Source organism: Panulirus ornatus, chromosome 15 (genome assembly GCF_036320965.1).
Source record: "Panulirus ornatus isolate Po-2019 chromosome 15, ASM3632096v1, whole genome shotgun sequence".
Classification (NCBI taxonomy): domain Eukaryota; kingdom Metazoa; phylum Arthropoda; class Malacostraca; order Decapoda; family Palinuridae; genus Panulirus; species Panulirus ornatus.
In genome coordinates, this window is record NC_092238.1 from 3846126 (window position 1) to 3864686 (window position 18561).

Here is an 18561-nt window from a genome sequence, read left to right on the forward strand (position 1 = left end):
GGTCAGATTAGTTACCATAAGTGCCTGAATGCTCTCTAATAGTATCAACCAATGAATGTCAACTTATCCCATGATTGTGAGCCATATGGAAGAAACATAATCAGTCATTCTACATCAGTAAACTGTAATAATGTCTAGTCAAAATTGTCATTAATCAAGAGTGCCAGAGATCAGAAACCTACAAGACGAGCATGTATGTAATAATGTTGTAATTAGTCAAAGTCCAGAAATGTAAAAATTCAATATATATATTTCTTTTTCTTCTTTCAAACTATTCGCCATTCCCCGCATTAGCAAGGTAGCGTTAAGAACAGAGGACTGAGCCTCTGAGGGAATATCCTCACCTGGCCCCCTAATATATATATATATATATATATATATATATATATATATATATATATATATATATATATATATATATATATATATATATGTATTTTTATATATATATATATATATATATATATATATATATATATATATATATATATATATATATATATATATATATTATATATATATATATATATTTTTTTTTTTGCTTTGTCGCTGTCTCCCTCATTTGCGAGGTAGCGCAAGGAAACAGACGAAAGAAATGGCCCAACCCACCCCCATACACATGTATATACATACACGTCCACACACGCAAATATACATGCCTATACATCTCAATGTACACATATATATTACACACACAGACACATACATATATACCCATGCACACAATTCACATTGTCTACCTTTATTCATTCCCATCGCCACCTCGCCACACATGGAATACCATCCCCCTCCCCTCTCATGTGTGCAGGGTAGCGCTAGGAAAAGACAACAAAGGCCTCATTCGTTCACACTCAGTCCCTAGCTGTCATGCAATAATGCCCGAAACCACAGCTCCCTTTCCACATCCAGGCCCCACACAGCTTTCCATGGTTTACCCCAGATGCTTCACATGCCCTGATTCAATCCACTGACAGCCCGTCAACCCCGGTATACCACATCGATCCAATTCACTCTATTCCTTGCCCGCCTTTCACCCTCCTGCATGTTCAGGCCCCGATCACTCAAAATCTTTTTCACTCCATCTTTCCACCTCCAATTTGGTCTCCCACTTCTCGTTCCCTCCACCTCCGACACATATATCCTCTTGGTCAACTTTCCTCACTCATTCTCTCCATGTGCCCAAACCATTTCAAAACACCCTCTTCTACTCTCTCAACCACGCTCTTTTTATTTCCACACATCTCTCTTACCCTTACATTACTTACTCGATCAAACCACCTCACACCACACATTGTCCTCAAACATCTCATTTCCAGCACATCCACCCTCCTGCGCACAACTCTATCCATAGCCCACGCCTCGCAACCATGCAACATTGTTGGAACCACTATTCCTTCAAACATACCCATTTTTGCTTTCCGAGATAATGTTCTCGACTTCCACACATTCTTCAAGGCTCCCAGGATTTTCGCCCCCTCCCCCACCCTATGATTCACTTCCGCTTCCATGGTTCCATCCGCTGCCAGATCCACTCCCAGATATCTAAAACACTTTACTTCTTCCAATTTTTCTCCATTCAAACTTACCTCCCAATTGACTCAACCCTCAACCCTATTGTACCTAATAACCTTGCTCTTATTCACATTTACTCTTAACTTTCTTCTTTCACACACTTTACCAAACTCATATATATATATATATATATATATATATATATATATATATATATATTTTTGTCGCTGTCTCCCGTGTTTGCGAGGTAGCACAAGGAAACAGACGAAAGAAATGGCCCAACACACCAACATACACATGTATATATATACGTCCACACACGCAAATATACATACCTACACAGCTTTCCATGGTTTACCCCAGACGCTTCACATGCCCTGATTCAATCCACTGACAGCACGTCAACCCCGGTATACCACATCGATCCAATTCACTCTATTCCTTGCCCTCCTTTCACCCTCCTGCATGTTCAGGCCCCGATCACACAAAATCTTTTTCACTCCATCTTTCCACCTCCAATTTGGTCTCCCACTTCTCCTCGTTCCCTCCACCTCCGACACATATATCCTCTTGGTCAATCTTTCCTCACTCATTCTCTCCATGCGCCCAAACCATTTCAAAACACCCTCTTCTGCTCTCTCAACCACGCTCTTTTTATTTCCACACATCTCTCTTACCCTTACGTTACTTACTCGATCAAATCATCTCACACCACACATTGTCCTCAAACATCTCATTTCCAGCACATCCATCCTCCTGCGCACAACTCTATCCATAGCCCACGCCTCGCAACCATACAACATTGTTGGAACCACTATTCCTTCAAACATACCCATTTTTGCTTTCCGAGATAATGTTCTCGACTTCCACACATTCTTCAAGGCTCCCAGGATTTTCGCCCCCTCCCCCACCCTATGATCCACTTCCGCTTCCATGGTTCCATCCACTGACAGATCCACTCCCAGATATCTAAAACACTTTACTTCCTCCAGTTTTCTCCATTCAAACTTACCTCCCAGTTGACTTGACCCTCAACCCTACTGTACCTAATAACCTTGCTCTTATTCACATTTACTCTTAACTTTCTTCTTTCACACACTTTACCAAACTCAGTCACCAGCTTCTGCAGTTTCTCATATGAATCAGCCACCAGCGCTGTATCATCAGCGAACAACAACTGACTCACTTCCCAAGCTCTCTCATCCCCAACAGACTTCACACTTGCCCCTCTTTCCAAAACTCTTGCATTTACCTCCCTAACAACCCCATCCATAAACAAATTAAACAACCATGGAGACATCACACACCCCTGCCGCAAACGTGCATTCACTGGGGATAGGGGTGATAGAATACTTCCCAGGCATTCCTCGCATGTCGTAGAAGGCAACTAGAGGGGACGGGAGCGGGGGGCCAGAAATCCTCCCCTCCTTGTATTTTCTAACTTTCTAAAATGGGAGAATCGCCGTGACGGGAACTGTGTCCTTCAGCATGGCAAGGAAATTGCCCATCGCTGAACAACACTTCCACTGGACCTCTATCATCACCTCGTTAAGATCATCGTGTGTCAAGACATCATATAAAGCGCCTCTTCGCAAACGGAACTACCTTGGCCCACCAGTGATGCTCCTACGTTTGTGAATCGGGAACCATTGCAACACAAACCTCGCCAGGTGGTAGAGTTTCCCGCAGTGTATCGAGACAGACTTCCCCAGAAATTTTTTTAAAGGGGAAGTAAATGTTTATATAGTTGTGTTACTGGAGTGATAGTTTTCATACATGGTGTTTTGACAAGAAAATAGTGAAATTGGAGAAAAATGTAGCTTAGACATTGAAGCTTATTGATACAGTGGTTAAATAGATGAGAACTGCTATTGACGTTTGTGTAAATAAATTATACATTTCCTTTTTCCATAGCCAGAGGTTGAACCATTATGTGACATTCATTTTTTCATTCATTTCAAGCTAGAAGTTTCAGTTTTCTAAATTGTTTCTTACATTTTTCATATGTATATATATGTATGTGTGTGTGTGTGTATATATGTGTGTATGTATGTGTATGTGTGTGTATGTGTATATGTATATATATATGTATATTATCCCTGGGGATAGGGGTGAAAGAATACTTCCCACGTATTCCTCGCGTCGTAGAAAGCGACTAGAGGGGACGGGAGCGGGGGGCCAGAAATCCTCCCCTCCTTGTATTAACTTTCTAAAATGGGAAACAGAAGAAGGAGTCACGCGGGGAGTGCTCATCCTCCTCGAAGGCTCAGAGTGGGGTGCCTAAATGTGTGTGGATGTAACCAAGATGTGAAAAAAGGAGAGATAGGTAGTATGTTTGAGGAAAGGAACCTGGATGTTTTGGCTCTGAGTGAAACGAAGCTCAAGGGTAAAGGGGAAGAGTGGTTTGGGAATGTCTGGGGAGTAAAGTCAGGGGTTAGTGAGAGGACAAGAGCAAGGGAAGGAGTAGCAATACTCCTGAAACAGGAGTTGTGGGAGTATGTGATAGAATGTAAGAAAGTAAATTCTCGATTAATATGGGTAAAACTGAAAGTTGATGGAGAGAGGTGGGTGATTATTGGTGCATATGCACCTGGGCATGAGGAGAAAGATCATGAGAGGCAAGTGTTTTGAGAGCAGCTGAATGAGTGTGTTAGTGGTTTTGATGCACGAGACCGGGTTATAGTGATGGGTGATTTAAATGCAAAGGTGAGTAATGTGGCAGTTGAGGGAATAATTGGTATACATGGGGTGTTCAGTGTTGTAAATGGAAATGGTGAAGAGCTTGTAGATTTATGTGCTGAAAAAGGACTGATGATTGGGAATACCTGGTTTAAAAAGCGAGATATACATAAGTATACTTATGTAAGTAGGAGAGATGGCCAGAGAGCGTTATTGGATTACGTGTTAATTGACAGGCGTGCGAAAGAGAGACTTTTGGATGTTAATGTGCTGAGAGGTGCAACTGGAGGGATGTCTGATCATTATCTTGTGGAGGCTAAGGTGAAGATTTGTTTGGGTTTTCAGAAAAGAAGAGTGAATGTTGGGGTGAAGAGGGTGGTGAGAGTAAGTGAGCTTGGGAAGGAGACCTGTGTGAGGAAGTACCAGGAGAGACTGAGTACAGAATGGAAAAAGGTGAGAACAATGGAAGTAAGGGGAGTGGGGGAGGAATGGGATGTATTTAGGGAATCAGTGATGGATTGCGCAAAAGATGCTTGTGGCATGAGAAGAGTGGGAGGTGGGTTGATTAGAAAGGGTAGTGAGTGGTGGGATGAAGAAGTAAGAGTATTAGTGAAAGAGAAGAGAGAGGCATTTGGACGATTTTTGCAGGGAAAAAATGCAATTGAGTGGGAGATGTATAAAAGAAAGAGACAGGAGGTCAAGAGAAAGGTGCAAGAGGTGAAAAAAAGGGCAAATGAGAGTTGAGGTGAGAGAGTATCATTAAATTTTAGGGAGAATAAAAAGATGTTCTGGAAGGAGGTAAATAAAGTGCGTAAGACAAGGGAGCAAATGAGAACTTCAGTGAAGGGCGCAAATGGGGAGGTGATAACAAGTAGTGGTGATGTGAGAAGGAGATGGAGTGAGTATTTTGAAGGTTTGTTGAATGTGTTTGATGATAGAGTGGCAGATATAGGGTGTTTGGGTCGAGGTGGTGTGCAAAGTGAGAGGGTTAGGGAAAATGATTTGGTAAACAGAGAAGAGGTAGTGAAAGCTTTGCGGAAGATGAAAGCCGGCAAGGCAGCAGGTTTGGATGGTATTGCAGTGGAATTTATTAAAAAAGGGGGTGACTGTATTGTTGACTGGTTGGTAAGGTTATTTAATGTATGTATGACTCATGGTGAGGTGCCTGAGGATTGGCGGAATGCGTGCATAGTGCCATTGTACAAAGGCAAAGGGGATAAGAGTGAGTGTTCAAATTACAGAGGTATAAGTTTGTTGAGTATTCCTGGTAAATTATATGGGAGGGTATTGATTGAGAGGGTGAAGGCATGTACAGAGCATCAGATTGGGGAAGAGCAGTGTGGTTTCAGAAGTGGTAGAGGATGTGTGGATCAGGTGTTTGCTTTGAAGAATGTATGTGAGAAATACTTAGAAAAGCAAATCGATTTGTATGTAGCATTTATGGATCTGGAGAAGGCACATGATAGAGTTGATAGAGATGCTCTGTGGAAGGTATTAAGAATATATGGTGTGGGAGGAAAGTTGTTAGAAGCAGTGAAAAGTTTTTATCGAGGATGTAAGGCATGTGTACGTGTAGGAAGAGAGGAAAGTGATTGGTTCTCAGTGAATGTAGGTTTGCGGCAGGGGTGTGTGATGTCTCCATGGTTGTTTAATTTGTTTATGGATGGGGTTGTTAGGGAGGTAAATGCAAGAGTTTTGGAAAGAGGGGCAAGTATGAAGTCTGTTGGGGATGAGAGAGCTTGGGAAGTGAGTCAGTTGTTGTTCACTGATGATACAGCGCTGGTGGCTGATTCATGTGAGAAACTGCAGAAGCTGGTGACTGAGTTTGGAAAAGTGGGTGGAAGAAGAAAGTTAAGAGTAAATGTGAATAAGAGCAAGGTTATTAGGTACAGTAGGGTTGAGGGTCAAGTCAATTGGGAGGTGAGTTTGAATGGAGAAAAACTGGAGGAAGTGAAGTGTTTTAGATATCTGGGAGTGGATCTGGCAGCGGATGGAACCATGGAAGCGGAAGTGGATCATAGGGTGGGGGAGGGGGCAAAAATTCTGGGAGCCTTGAAGAATGTGTGGAAGTCGAGAATATTACCTCGGAAAGCAAAAATGGGTATGTTTGAAGGAATAGTGGTTCCAACAATGTTGTATGGTTGCGAGGTGTGGGCTATGGATAGAGTTGTGCGCAGGAGGATGGATGTGCTGGAAATGAGATGTTTGAGGACAATGTGTGGTGTGAGGTGGTTTGATCGAGTGAGTAACGTAAGGGTAAGAGAGATGTGTGGAAATAGAAAGAGCGTGGTTGAGAGAGCAGAAGAGGGTGTTTTGAAGTGGTTTGGGCACATGGAGAGGATGAGTGAGGAAAGATTGACCAAGAGGATATATGTGTCGGAGGTGGAGGGAACAAGGAGAAGAGGGAGACCAAATTGGAGGTGGAAAGATGGAGTGAAAAAGATTTTGTGTGATCGGGGCCTGAACATGCAGGAGGGTGAAAGGAGGGCAAGGAATAGAGTGAATTGGAGCGATGTGGTATACCGGGGTTGACGTGCTGTCAGTGGATTGAAGCAGGGCATGTAAAGCGTCTGGGGTAAGCCATGGAAAGCTGTGTAGGTATGTATATTTGCGTGTGTGGACGTATGTATATACATGTGTATGGGGGGGGGGCATTTCTTTCGTCTGTTTCCTTGCGCTACCTCGCAAACGCGGGAGACAGCGAAAAAAAAATATATATATAAATATCGAGGATGTAAGGCATGTGTACGTGTAGGAAGAGAGGAAAGTGATTGGTTCTCAGTGAATGTAGGTTTGCGGCAGGGGTGTGTGATGTCTCCATGGTTGTTTAATTTGTTTATGGATGGGGTTGTTAGGGAGGTGAATGCAAGAGTTTTGGAAAGAGGGGCAAGTATGAAGTCTGTTGGGAATGAGAGAGCTTGGGAAGTGAGTCAGTTGTTGTTTGCTGATGATACAGCACTGGTGGCTGATTCATGTGAGAAACTGCAGAAGCTGGTGACTGAGTTTGGTAAAGTGTGTGAAAGAAGAAAGTTAAGAGTAAATGTGAATAAGAGCAAGGTTATTAGGTACAGTAGGGTTGAGTCAATTGGGAGGTGAGTTTGAATGGAGAAAAACTGGAGGAAGTAAAGTGTTTTAGATATCTGGGAGTGGATCTGGCAGCGGATGGAAACATGGAAGCGGAAGTGGATCATAGGGTGGGGGAGGGGGCGAAAATTCTGGGAGCCTTGAAGAATGTGTGGAAGTCGAGAACATTATCTCGGAAAGCAAAAATGGGTATGTTTGAAGGAATAGTGGTTCCAACAATGTTGTATGGTTGCGAGGCGTGGACTATGGATAGAGTTGTGCGCAGGAGGATGGATGTGCTGGAAATGAGATGTTTGAGGACAATGTGTGGTGTGAGGTGGTTTGATCGAGTAAGTAACGTAAGGGTAAGAGAGATGTGTGGAAATAAAAAGAGTGTGGTTGAGAGAGCAGAAGAGGGTGTTTTGAAATGGTTTGGTCACATGGAGAGAATGAGTGAGGAAAGATTGACCAAGAGGATATATGTGTCGGAGGTGGAGGGAACGAGGAGAAGAGGGAGACCAAATTGGAGGTGGAAAGATGGAGTGAAAAAGATTTTGTGTGATCGGGGCCTGAACATGCAGGAGGGTGAAAGGAGGGCAAGGAATAGAGTGAATTGGAGCGATGTGGTATACCGGGGTTGACGTGCTGTCCGTGGATTGAATCAAGGCATGTGAAGCGTCTGGGGTAAACCATGGAAAGCTGTGTAGGTATGTATATTTGCGTGTGTGGACGTATGTATATGCATGTGTATGGGGGTGGGTTGGGCCATTTCTTTCGTCTGTTTCCTTGCGCTACCTCGCAAACGCGGGAGACAGCGACAAAGCAAAAAAAAAAAAAAAATATATATATATAAATGCAAACATAATTTGCCTCCATCTTTTATCTTTAACTGAAGTTCAGTGATATTCATGATCTAATCATGCTGAATCAAAATCTAATACAATTTCAGAGAGCCAGTTAAGCTAGAGTCAGTGAAGAACATACTGTACAAATCAATGTGAGAGAGTATGACTCATCTCCAACTCCCAGTTTTATCACAGGATCACTGAAATATATAACTTCTGAAAATTAATGAGAATACAGTAATTGCAAACTGTAATTTGGAATGTTGAGAAGTGTGTATTCTTATCAACTTAAAAATCCATCCAACATAGAAATTCTGTTCACGTTAAACTAAAAGATTCTGATGTTTGTACATACAAAAGGAAAAATTATTTGATCTTAAATTCAAACTTGGGTTAAAAACTGATGAAATAACTTATCTTACCACTTAAGCCATGGTGGAAAGTGTATGTAGAAAATTAATAAGAAACACAAATACAGAAGTGAAACTTGGCTCCATTTTCGAAAATAAGCCATGGTTTAATATAACCTTACCAAGTCTAAATGGAACATGAATCTGTAAAGTTAGCAACTGGAAAGCAAAGATTAGAAAATCAAGAATACATATGTATAAAAGTATGATTCAGCTTCATTTAGAACTTAAGCTAAGGGTGAATTTCAAAGTCTTATTCATCATCTATAGCCATGGAAATTATTGAACTTTTCCACCTAACACACATCAGAGCTTCTTCCACTTTGGTTTTCTTTCCAGTGCATTGGAAACAATGGAAAAGCCCAAAGCTGAATGTGTAATCTTGCAATGTCTGATCAAAATTTAACAATTCAGGAAAATCTGTAATAAGCTAAAGCTTGAACCATATGCATGGCCAGATGTGTGAATGTGCTACTCAGCCCTATCTTCTGTTTTGAGCAGAGAATCAGTTATATACTCTCTTAAGTTTCATAAAGAATCAGTGCAACTTTAGCAAATATCACTGATGAGAAACTTGAATTCAGGGCATATGTACATATCAATATTAGTTATAAAGCTCGGCTTCATTTTCCTCATGGTCAATGAAATTAGTCACCTCTACAATTTAGATCAAAATCCAATATACTTTAGCAATACTAATCATGAAAAAATAAGGCAATTCAGGATGCACAATTCAGTTTAATCTCTAACCCTAAGGATGAATGAAGTAGCCAACTAACAATGTGTGATACAATCAATGAAATGTAATCTTACCTAACTTGATCAAAATCTAGTCAAATCTATCAATGCTACTGAACTAAATATTATGGCTGGGATAATATGAAGAACAGACATAGGGAACACATGATTCAGTTGCTGCATTGAACCTAAACTTAGTAATAAGAGTAATTCAAAAACCCTGTTAAAATCATATATATTTCAGTTAACAAGTACATATATAAAATTCAGACCAACTTAAACCAGATCTAAGTATGAATGAATTAGCAAACTTATCATGTGTGATAAAATTCTAATATGATTGAATAAGTGAGTATTCAGAAACAATTATGCACTTTTTGAATTCAGTGACACCTATGAGTCATTTGTTTTGAACTTTTAATTTCAAAACACCATAATTCAACCCCAAAATAACACTTAACATTTTGGGGATAACCACAGCCTACACTCTATCGTGGAAACCCAACATAATCAATATCTTCAAGTCTGCTTTTTAAAAATGGCACCAGCCATTTCATATCTACAGAGGTTTTATTTGCCCTTGTATGGAGTACTTCTACAACTAAGGTGGTTCTTCCTCTACCTATCTCTTGCCCAAAGTGGAATCAAAAGCATTCTGTCTCATTTTCTAGATATCACCTCTATTCAACTGCCCCTTTGTATACAATAAAATGTTGCTGTTCCCTATGATTTACAGGGATTTTATTTTGGCCATTGCTACTGTGAGCCGTCCGTATGTGTCCTCACACCTAAGGCTTGGATCCATGGAAGGCATCTGGCTGCTGCTTTCCCAAGGTTCTGTAAGGACTTTCTTCCTCCTTTTGTCTTTCCTTCTTACAGCCTTTCTACGTTGAAGAGCCAGGTTTCCAAAACTTGCAGAGCCCTGAACAATTTCTACTTTTTTTTTTTCTCTCTTTATTCCTCTCATTTCAAATGGCCTGTGATTGAGGCAGGTTTTGCCCACACTCACGTCAGTATCTAACAAAAAAGGCAGACAACCACAGAAACTGTGAGCTCTAGGAAGCTGCTAATAAGTAGGTATATGAAGTGATACCAGTGGCTGTTGCTGAATGGCTAAGAACAGGCCATTCATAGAGGGTAAGAAAAGGCTGGTGCCTCCTCACTGAAATCATGAGGGAAGGGAGAGTCCTGATCCATATATTGTAAAAGAAATACATCTCTAACTTGCAAGACACACTGCAGAAGCAATAAATTACAGACAGTTGGGGATGTGATCAATAGTAAAAGGAAGTTTATTTGGTCAAAAAAATGAGACACTGTTTCTGAAAGAAGGGAGCCTGAGTCTGTAAAATCTTTAATGCTAAACAGAATAAAAAAAAAAAAAGAGCTGAAGTTCAAAGGGCATGTGATGAGCTGATCTTCACAAGTTAAAGCATTCAAGTTTTGGGTTCAGCATTATACAAATATGACATAATAAAAGGAAAAATGAAGGAGAAAGCTGCAAAAGGGTGAAACATGATTGGAATCTTTAGAAAGAATTTTCAAAGATGTGACTTGAGAGAGAGAGAGAGAGAGAGAGAGAGAGAGAGAGAGAGAGAGAGAGCATAGGCCTATCAATCCTAACTCGAATGTGTCACTGGGTGTTGAATACAGCATACAGTTCTAGGATTCAGACTACTCAAATAAGCTATTTGTGAGTTACTTGCAGTGTTACCAGTAAGGAAAGAGGGAAAGAGTAATTAATGCCAATATATACTAAAAAAGAGAGGGAGAGAATAAAATATAATGGGGATATGACCAAGGAAGGTGTGAGGGGGATGAAGCATGGTACAGAAATGTGTGATGATGGAGCAACCTGGAGACTTTTCTGGTTCGGCCAACCTAAGATAAGGGTTAAATGCAGCATACATTAAATAGGATAAAATCTTGTGAGACCAATGGTAAAATAACATAATCAACCTAAAATCAGAAGTTGCTACAAGCAAACTTTTCTCCTTAACGACTCAGTATTTCCCTAAAGTCATTCTTTTAAGGACAGGACCATTACTGATATGATCAACCACAGTTCACATTCATGCTTACTTACCGGTGATAGAGAGTAAAAGGATTCATGACTAAGTATTGGTAAAGCATTTTTATCCATAAAATCTTCACAAACAGCCTTCAAGTTTGTTAGGTTGTATAGAGAGGCTATGTCATATATAACACAAACATTGGCAATACATAAAGCATCCTTTAAGTAGTCACAAATGGCAGATTCCAAATCTTCAAAGCCATACTGATGAGCAAGCCCAAGTATTTCTAGAACAGTTTCTTCCTGGAAAGGAAAAAGTTATCATTTCATTATCAAAATAATAGCCAAAGAGGACAGGCACAAAGTATTATGGGAGAGTGAGTACAAACATTGTATTTCATGCAGACAAATACAGAGTAAACAAAGAAAAAAGTAAAAATGTTTAGAAATACTATTAATTAAAAGTCACTGCAAGGAGTGGCAGATGCAGTGGTAGTGGTCATGGGAAAAGGGTCACATAGAAACTAACTGTGGATGATAAGGTGGACAGACAATTGGATTGCAGTGAGGTACCCCAAAGCTTCATTCAAAGGGGTGCTAAAAGCCACAATGATTCTTTGTGTGTGACTCCAAACTTGTAACCTTAATAGGTGCAAAGACACAATTTTTCACTAATGAAAAAATGGGGAAATATTTTGTCAATTATCTTAACATGATTCTTATTTACATTCAATATCAGAGGAGTAGGATTACTCTTGGTAATTTACCCATTTCTCATTTACAAAGAGTATCAAAGAAACAAGTCTACCCTTAGGAATTAGGTATTCAAGATATGATAAAATGTTTAGAATTAAAGATGAAGACCAAAGAATTGCAAAATAATTTCCTATTTCAGGTGTAAAAATGAATAAAAAAAAATACTAACCTTTTCAGAACTGAGACTGACCAATCCTGTGTAAATATATTTCAAGAGAACTTTAAAAGCTGTCAAATTTGTGTCTTTTATCTCCACCTCAGCTTGATGAGATTCACGTAGTCCACCAAACAGAAGAGCCCTGAGATGCATGAGGAAAGTATGATATTACAATAAGATTTATGATAATTACAGCACAAAGCTAAACAAGAAAATTGTTGAGTGTATCTCATACTTCTCTGTCATCATACAAATAATATTTACAAGGAACAAACGAGATTATGGATTCAATAAATCAGGTCTTCCATAAACTTGGACATCAAAATGCAAGTTTTCTTTACTTTTTCCATTTCATTCTGGCTGCAGTTTAAGAATATGCGTTATATAATACCTTAGAAAATATTCTAATTGCAAAATGGATGAGCAATCTAGTTTTTTACTGCTCCATGGCCGATATATACTCTTATGCATACACACAATGGGAACTATTTTAACCTACCTGACCTAAAACTAGATAAACAATACCTAAAAGGCAGTGCAAGATAAATCCTGAATGAAAGTGAAAGATTTCATGCAAGATAAAGAAGGGGAGAGCCAACAAATAAATAAGAGTGGAATATTAGAGCACTTAATCTCACATGAAATTTGATGACATGACGTCATGCCTACTTTAAATGACATATCCTGAGCCCATCCACCTGTAAATAGGTACCAGGTTAATGCAACTGGGAATAAATACAGGTAGATGTAATGCTGGTCACATAACTTACTACAGCCAGCAGAACTGGCATTCCTAACTCATGCGAGTCCAATACTAAGCTACTGGCTAGGAATCTTAAACAATACATTTAAGAAAATAAAAATAAATAAGAACCTCTGTGGATGTATATATATGGCTGAACTAAGGCATATGTAGAGGTTAGGGGAAACCAAGGAGAGGTCTGTGGGGCCTGATAAGCTCTGGTTTCTGTGCATGATCCATGACAGCTGGAGACTTGGATGCATGTGAGACCACTATTCATTTGTTCCTGATGCTAACTGCTAAGGCTAAGGCCGGAGAAGAAATTATGAAAAAATATACATTGATGTATGCTCCATACTGTGGTTTAAAGTTTGTGTTCGCTTCTGAAAAGGTGGGTGACCAGGTAAGTGATGCACGGTTACAGAGGAACATACATATGGCTCATATAGGATACCAATAGATTCTTCTTGACTCAAAATGGTGTTATTGTGTTCTGAGGGTATTTAGTTTATGACCTATGTCATAATTATGACCTATGTCATAAAGTTTGAAAAAGGGGGAGTGAATGTCATGTGTATCACATGAGATGCTTAGTCATATGCCTCAGGAGTCCTTAAGATCTTTGTGAGGCTCATGTAATGCTCAGGAAGCCAGCCATGTCCACTGGTAATGATGGATGTGTGTCTATGTACAGAGAGTGCAGCACAAGTGAGTACTAAGTGCTTGGTGTTCTCACTGTGGTAGCTCCTTCATGGGCATGACAGGTCTTGGGATATGGTGAGTTGCTGTTTGTGGTTATGTCCACAGCACAGACAGGAAAATGTTGACTCATGTTTATTTGCGGAGAGTGGTTTCAAATGGATGTGTCTGGTATGGTGGTGTTTAAGAATGAGTTGGGAGGGTGGTACTTTAATGTGTGTCAGGTTATTTCAATGTCTATGTGTTTTTTCAGTGTTGCATTTGCTGGGAGTGTTAGAAGAGGTTGCTTAAAAGTGAGGCTGAGGTAAGCTTGTTATTTCTACTTGGGTGTTTGTTGTAATTATAGAGCAGTTTGGGTAAGAGAGGTATAATTCTGATGAAAAGAATTTTATGCCGAGGATATTCAGATGATTCTGTGTTGGGAGGACCTTTGTTTCTTAGTGTAACTGTTAAGTATTTGTGGTTGTAAGAAGCCAAAGACTGTTCTCTGTGCTCTACTTTGTGTGGTTTGCAGCTTTGTAACATTTGCTTTTAAGAAGGGGGAAGGCAAAGCAGGTGAGGCATAGCTTTGAAGGGAGAAGATGACGTTTGTTAAGAATGCAATAGGATTCTTTTTCTTGGAAGTCTGGTACCAGTCAGTGTTCTGAGTACATTCAGTTTGTGTTGTGTTAACACTGATGTTTTTCATTACGGGAATGAAAGTCATTTGTGTATTAATGTAATGCCTACATTTATGTGCATAAGCATTATACCATACCTGAAATATTGACTTCTTGCTGCCAGTATGACTTTGTGAGCACGAAAAGTCTGTCCATTGACCTGCAAAGTGACATCACTATACTCATCATTGAGGTAAAGAGCACCTATGTCGTGTGCAAGGTTGCTGGAGTGATCCACTACTCCACCAGGGAAAGGAAGGCCCAAGTGGATATTGGACATGGTTCCCTCTGTACTTGAGGAAGGGGATCACAATGAAAGACCAGTCTACTGTCTATAGTGTTTTCAAGCGGTTTTCTTCATATCTGAAATATCAAAACAATTCAAATTTTAGTAAATGCAGGTAGTGTGATGAATGTGATGTATACAAAAGTTAGCTACTGATATGTCAAGTAAACATCATAATAACTTTAGGGGCACACCATAACTTCATTTACTTATGTACAGTATTCAGATAAGCAATCTTAGAGCACAGCTATGTTAATGGGTTTGCAATATTCTTTTAGCCCTTAAACAACACTTTTCCCTCCTTTGTTCATTTACACATATAGAGAAAAAACTTTTTCCCTTAAAATATGTCTATATCAAATTCTATTAAAGGAAATGCCCCCAAAATTATAATACTCTCCTCTGAGTAAAAGTGGGAAGGTACTAAGTGGAAAAACATGCTCCTCTCTATGTTAATAAGCGATAGGTATAGGTTTGAGTTTTTCCAGGCATGATTTCCATCTATACATATACATATATACTTAATCACATAACATAATTCATGATTTTTGTTAAGGCATAATTCAAAATAATACACATATTTTTTTATGTATCTTTTTCAGATATTATCTTTTATATGCACAGTATGCTTGTAGGTGTTTACATGTCATTTACATACAAAACTTTATCTACATTAACGAATGAACAGAACTTTTTGTGCACCAAATATATCAACACAGTTTTTTATTCTCAAATAACTAAAACTGAGTGCATACATCTGGTATAAAACCCAGATGAAATATAAGCACCCTCTTTGACATTTTGTAGGTAACTGAAGATCCATATTTTTTTCCAGCTATGTCAGTAAGCTGCTAGTGACATCTATGGATAAATGGTGAAAAAAAAATCAACATCTGGGATTTTAAATAGCCAGGAAGCTTTAAATCATGATGTGATAACTGGAAAAGTCCTAAAAGACAAAGGTAAGGGGGAGCAGATTACAGGTTAATTCTGAAATGATAAAGAATTTGCATTCAATATGCAACATCAATTTATGTAATTACAAATAGCTTGGCTCTGATGGACACCATTGGAATGACAAGCCAATGTTCTTAAGAATCTTCATTACAGTTGCAACCATTCACTCTGAATAGGAGTGCAGCCCACTTACCATTGCTTTCACTGGACTCTGGAGGAACATGTTTCTTCACTAATACTGAAGTTTGAAGTCAGTGACCTGATCTGCTGTTGGACACAGGTAATGAACTATGGCTGTTCAATGTAGGTCAAGGCAGTCCAGTACACTATCCCCTGCCTTCAATAGCTCCCAGGGCCTACATCCTGTCGGGAAAGGGACTAATTTTTTGTTCATTCCCTTTGGTTTCTGACTTTTACTTGAGTACATCAATTTATACATTAAATTTACAAAACATAGTATGTGTTGCCATGGAGTTTTCAACTCCAAAATGTGAGATGTATAGTTAAAATGATTAAGGAAAATCCTGTCGTCTCATGCTCCTATAAGTGCATGAAACGGTGTGATCCATTATATGAGATACAAAATACATCAGTGCCTCTTTCTGAAACGAAATGTCAAGAGTGGGAGCTACCTAACTAGTTACAATAATAACCACTGCAGTGCATATTTTACTACACATACAAATAGGTGAACAATTTTTTTTCAGTTGACAGACTGCAAATGCATTTAACCAAGCATTAGTACCCTTGTTGTATGGAAAAACATGACCGTGAGTCATCAATGTAAACAGACCACTGTATATTATGGTTTAGTTTCACTTATATTTCCCAGTAAGCCAACTGCTAGAACAGGTATTGCATATCTCTTTAATAAAACTTATTTCTTCAAAACAGTTTTGTGGATACCCATAGCAACTGCTCTGTCAGCCCTGCTATAAATCCAGCTATGGTATTTGCTATGCAATTATGGCCATTGAGCTTGGTGAATTTAAATTTTTGTAAAAAAAATCTATTTTAGCTCCACATCGAAACTACCTTTAAGAAATTATGTTTAGAAGCTATATACATACTTTGATATTATTACAGAAATACTTGTTAAGCATGTTTTAGGACATTACCTTTTACTGAACAATATCATATAAAGTAACCAGTTTATATAGGAAAATGTGTTACTAATACACTCGTAAAAAAAATCAACACATATGAAATCCTCACCTAACCTCCAATGCTGTCAAAAATTATCTTAATTCTCAATATTCTGGTCACCAGTCACACTCACAAAAATGAAACGCTAACATGGCATCAAATGTCAATACACTGACAACAGAGAGCAACCATGTATTCCCAAGCAGTAGACATTTCATGTCCTTCACTGGTTCTGTTGATACTTTTCACATTTAACCTGTTTTTAACAATCATTTTCATATTTTCAGTGATATTCCTTAAAGCTAATGCTTTTAAACACGTTCGGTAGATATTACAACTATCAGAATAAACACTATAAAGCACCTAAAATATTACTAACAATTTCCCAAAGATAATTTCAATGAAGAGCTAGAACAAACTTTCACCAAAATTCATCTATTTCCATCAAAAATGATCTTTGTAATCATCTCAGTACCTGTACATACTCTTAATATATAGACCAGTCAGGGAATGAAGTATTGCAGGGGTAAAGGTAAAAATGATATAAAATGGCAGTATAATACCGTCTAAACCTACCAGTGCCGACATAATCTACAACGGCCTCATATTTTCATCAATAGTGATTGTAACTGCCACGCCCCTTCCATAGATAATACCTAAATTGATAAACAAGCAAACCATTGTTCTTTACCTACATGTAAACAGAGATAAGTCTTCAAGAGCCACTTCAGTAATTAGGTTTACGATGTTAACAAGATAGTTTACCCAGTACGTTATCTCCTTCAGTTACGTTAATATGTTTCCTTATTTTTTTCAACCAACCATTCCAAATCAGCTTTTAATGCCACGCCCACTTGTTGGTAACTACTCCTATATGGATAGGTGTTTTGGCTGTAGCTAAAACCTTATGCTCGCTAGTGTTCTATTAGGCGCAACAAATCCTTTGATCAGGTTTTGGCGAATGCTTCAGCAGCAACGGTGACGTCCTTAATCTCTCCTACTTACTAAACTAACTGCTAGTTAGTGGACAACCTTGGAAAAGGTGACTCCTGCCTAGTTTGCATTAGCCTGGTATTGCTCAGCTCCTGTTCCGTTCGCGTTATTATCCTATCCTATCATTCCTATTGACGAATGTCTATTTATAAATCATGGCAGCCACATAAGGAAGTTACAGCCCATTCAAAAAAATCAAGGATCAGACACGAGTGTATGTATTGTTATTCATCCCAAAATCGAGAAAACGATCTATGCCAAATTCTAGAATACTCACCTGCGCCTCAAATGTAAACAGACGCCATGATTTTCTGCCTTTAAACCATAAAGTTACCAAACCGTAATTTTGAGTTGAACCATTGATACAAAATTCTTATGATTTATTTCGAAATAAGTCATTGGTACTATAGAGGTATAAACACAAACAGATGTCAAGGATGTTCCTTGACCTATAATTCAAAATCATTTCATGACAACCAATTTTATTTTTTTTCTGCGCCATACATTAAAGTTACGTATTGTAGTTATATAAGAATAATGTCGTTTGTCTGCACTGAATACGCAGAAACCGTTAAAGCAAACGCAAGTTGAAAAGTTATAATTTAAACATAAGATCTTGAGGCAACTGGGAAAGCTGATGATCACATTGCTTCCATTAATTGCCGAGTTTGCCTTGACCTCTTCAATTTCTATAGCGTAAATGCTACTACTAATACTACCACTACTATACTACTACTAGACCACTACTACTACTACGACTACTACGCAGCGTGAGAAGCGAGTGAGTTTGCGCAGAACCGAAATGAATGGAAGATTGGGTACATATCATGTCGGGGAGATCCTTAAGGATTTCTAGTGTCATTGTATACACGTCATAACCCCAGTAACCCTTTGTGAGAGGGTTC

At 38.9% G+C, this 18561-nt stretch overlaps 1 protein-coding gene across 4 annotated transcripts in view; it reads right to left on the reverse strand.

The window, feature by feature from the left end:
• LOC139753694 (BTB/POZ domain-containing protein 9-like) overlaps window positions 1-18068 on the reverse strand; it is a 36374-nt gene extending 18306 nt beyond the window's left edge. For 2 of the 4 annotated variants that reach the window (XM_071670401.1, XM_071670404.1), the window contains exons 1-5: window positions 17934-18068; window positions 15711-15880; window positions 14373-14637; window positions 12187-12316; window positions 11334-11564 (exon numbers count right to left, since the gene is read on the reverse strand). In XM_071670401.1, the coding sequence (XP_071526502.1) occupies window positions 11334-11564; window positions 12187-12316; window positions 14373-14554 (543 nt within the window). In that variant the 5' untranslated portion in view covers window positions 14555-14637; window positions 15711-15880; window positions 17934-18068. The remainder of the gene's footprint in view (window positions 1-11333; window positions 11565-12186; window positions 12317-14372; window positions 14638-15710; window positions 15881-17933) is intronic. The other 2 variants (XM_071670405.1, XM_071670402.1) reach the window with 1 other exon arrangement.
• Window positions 18069-18561: the final 493 nt, after the last annotated feature.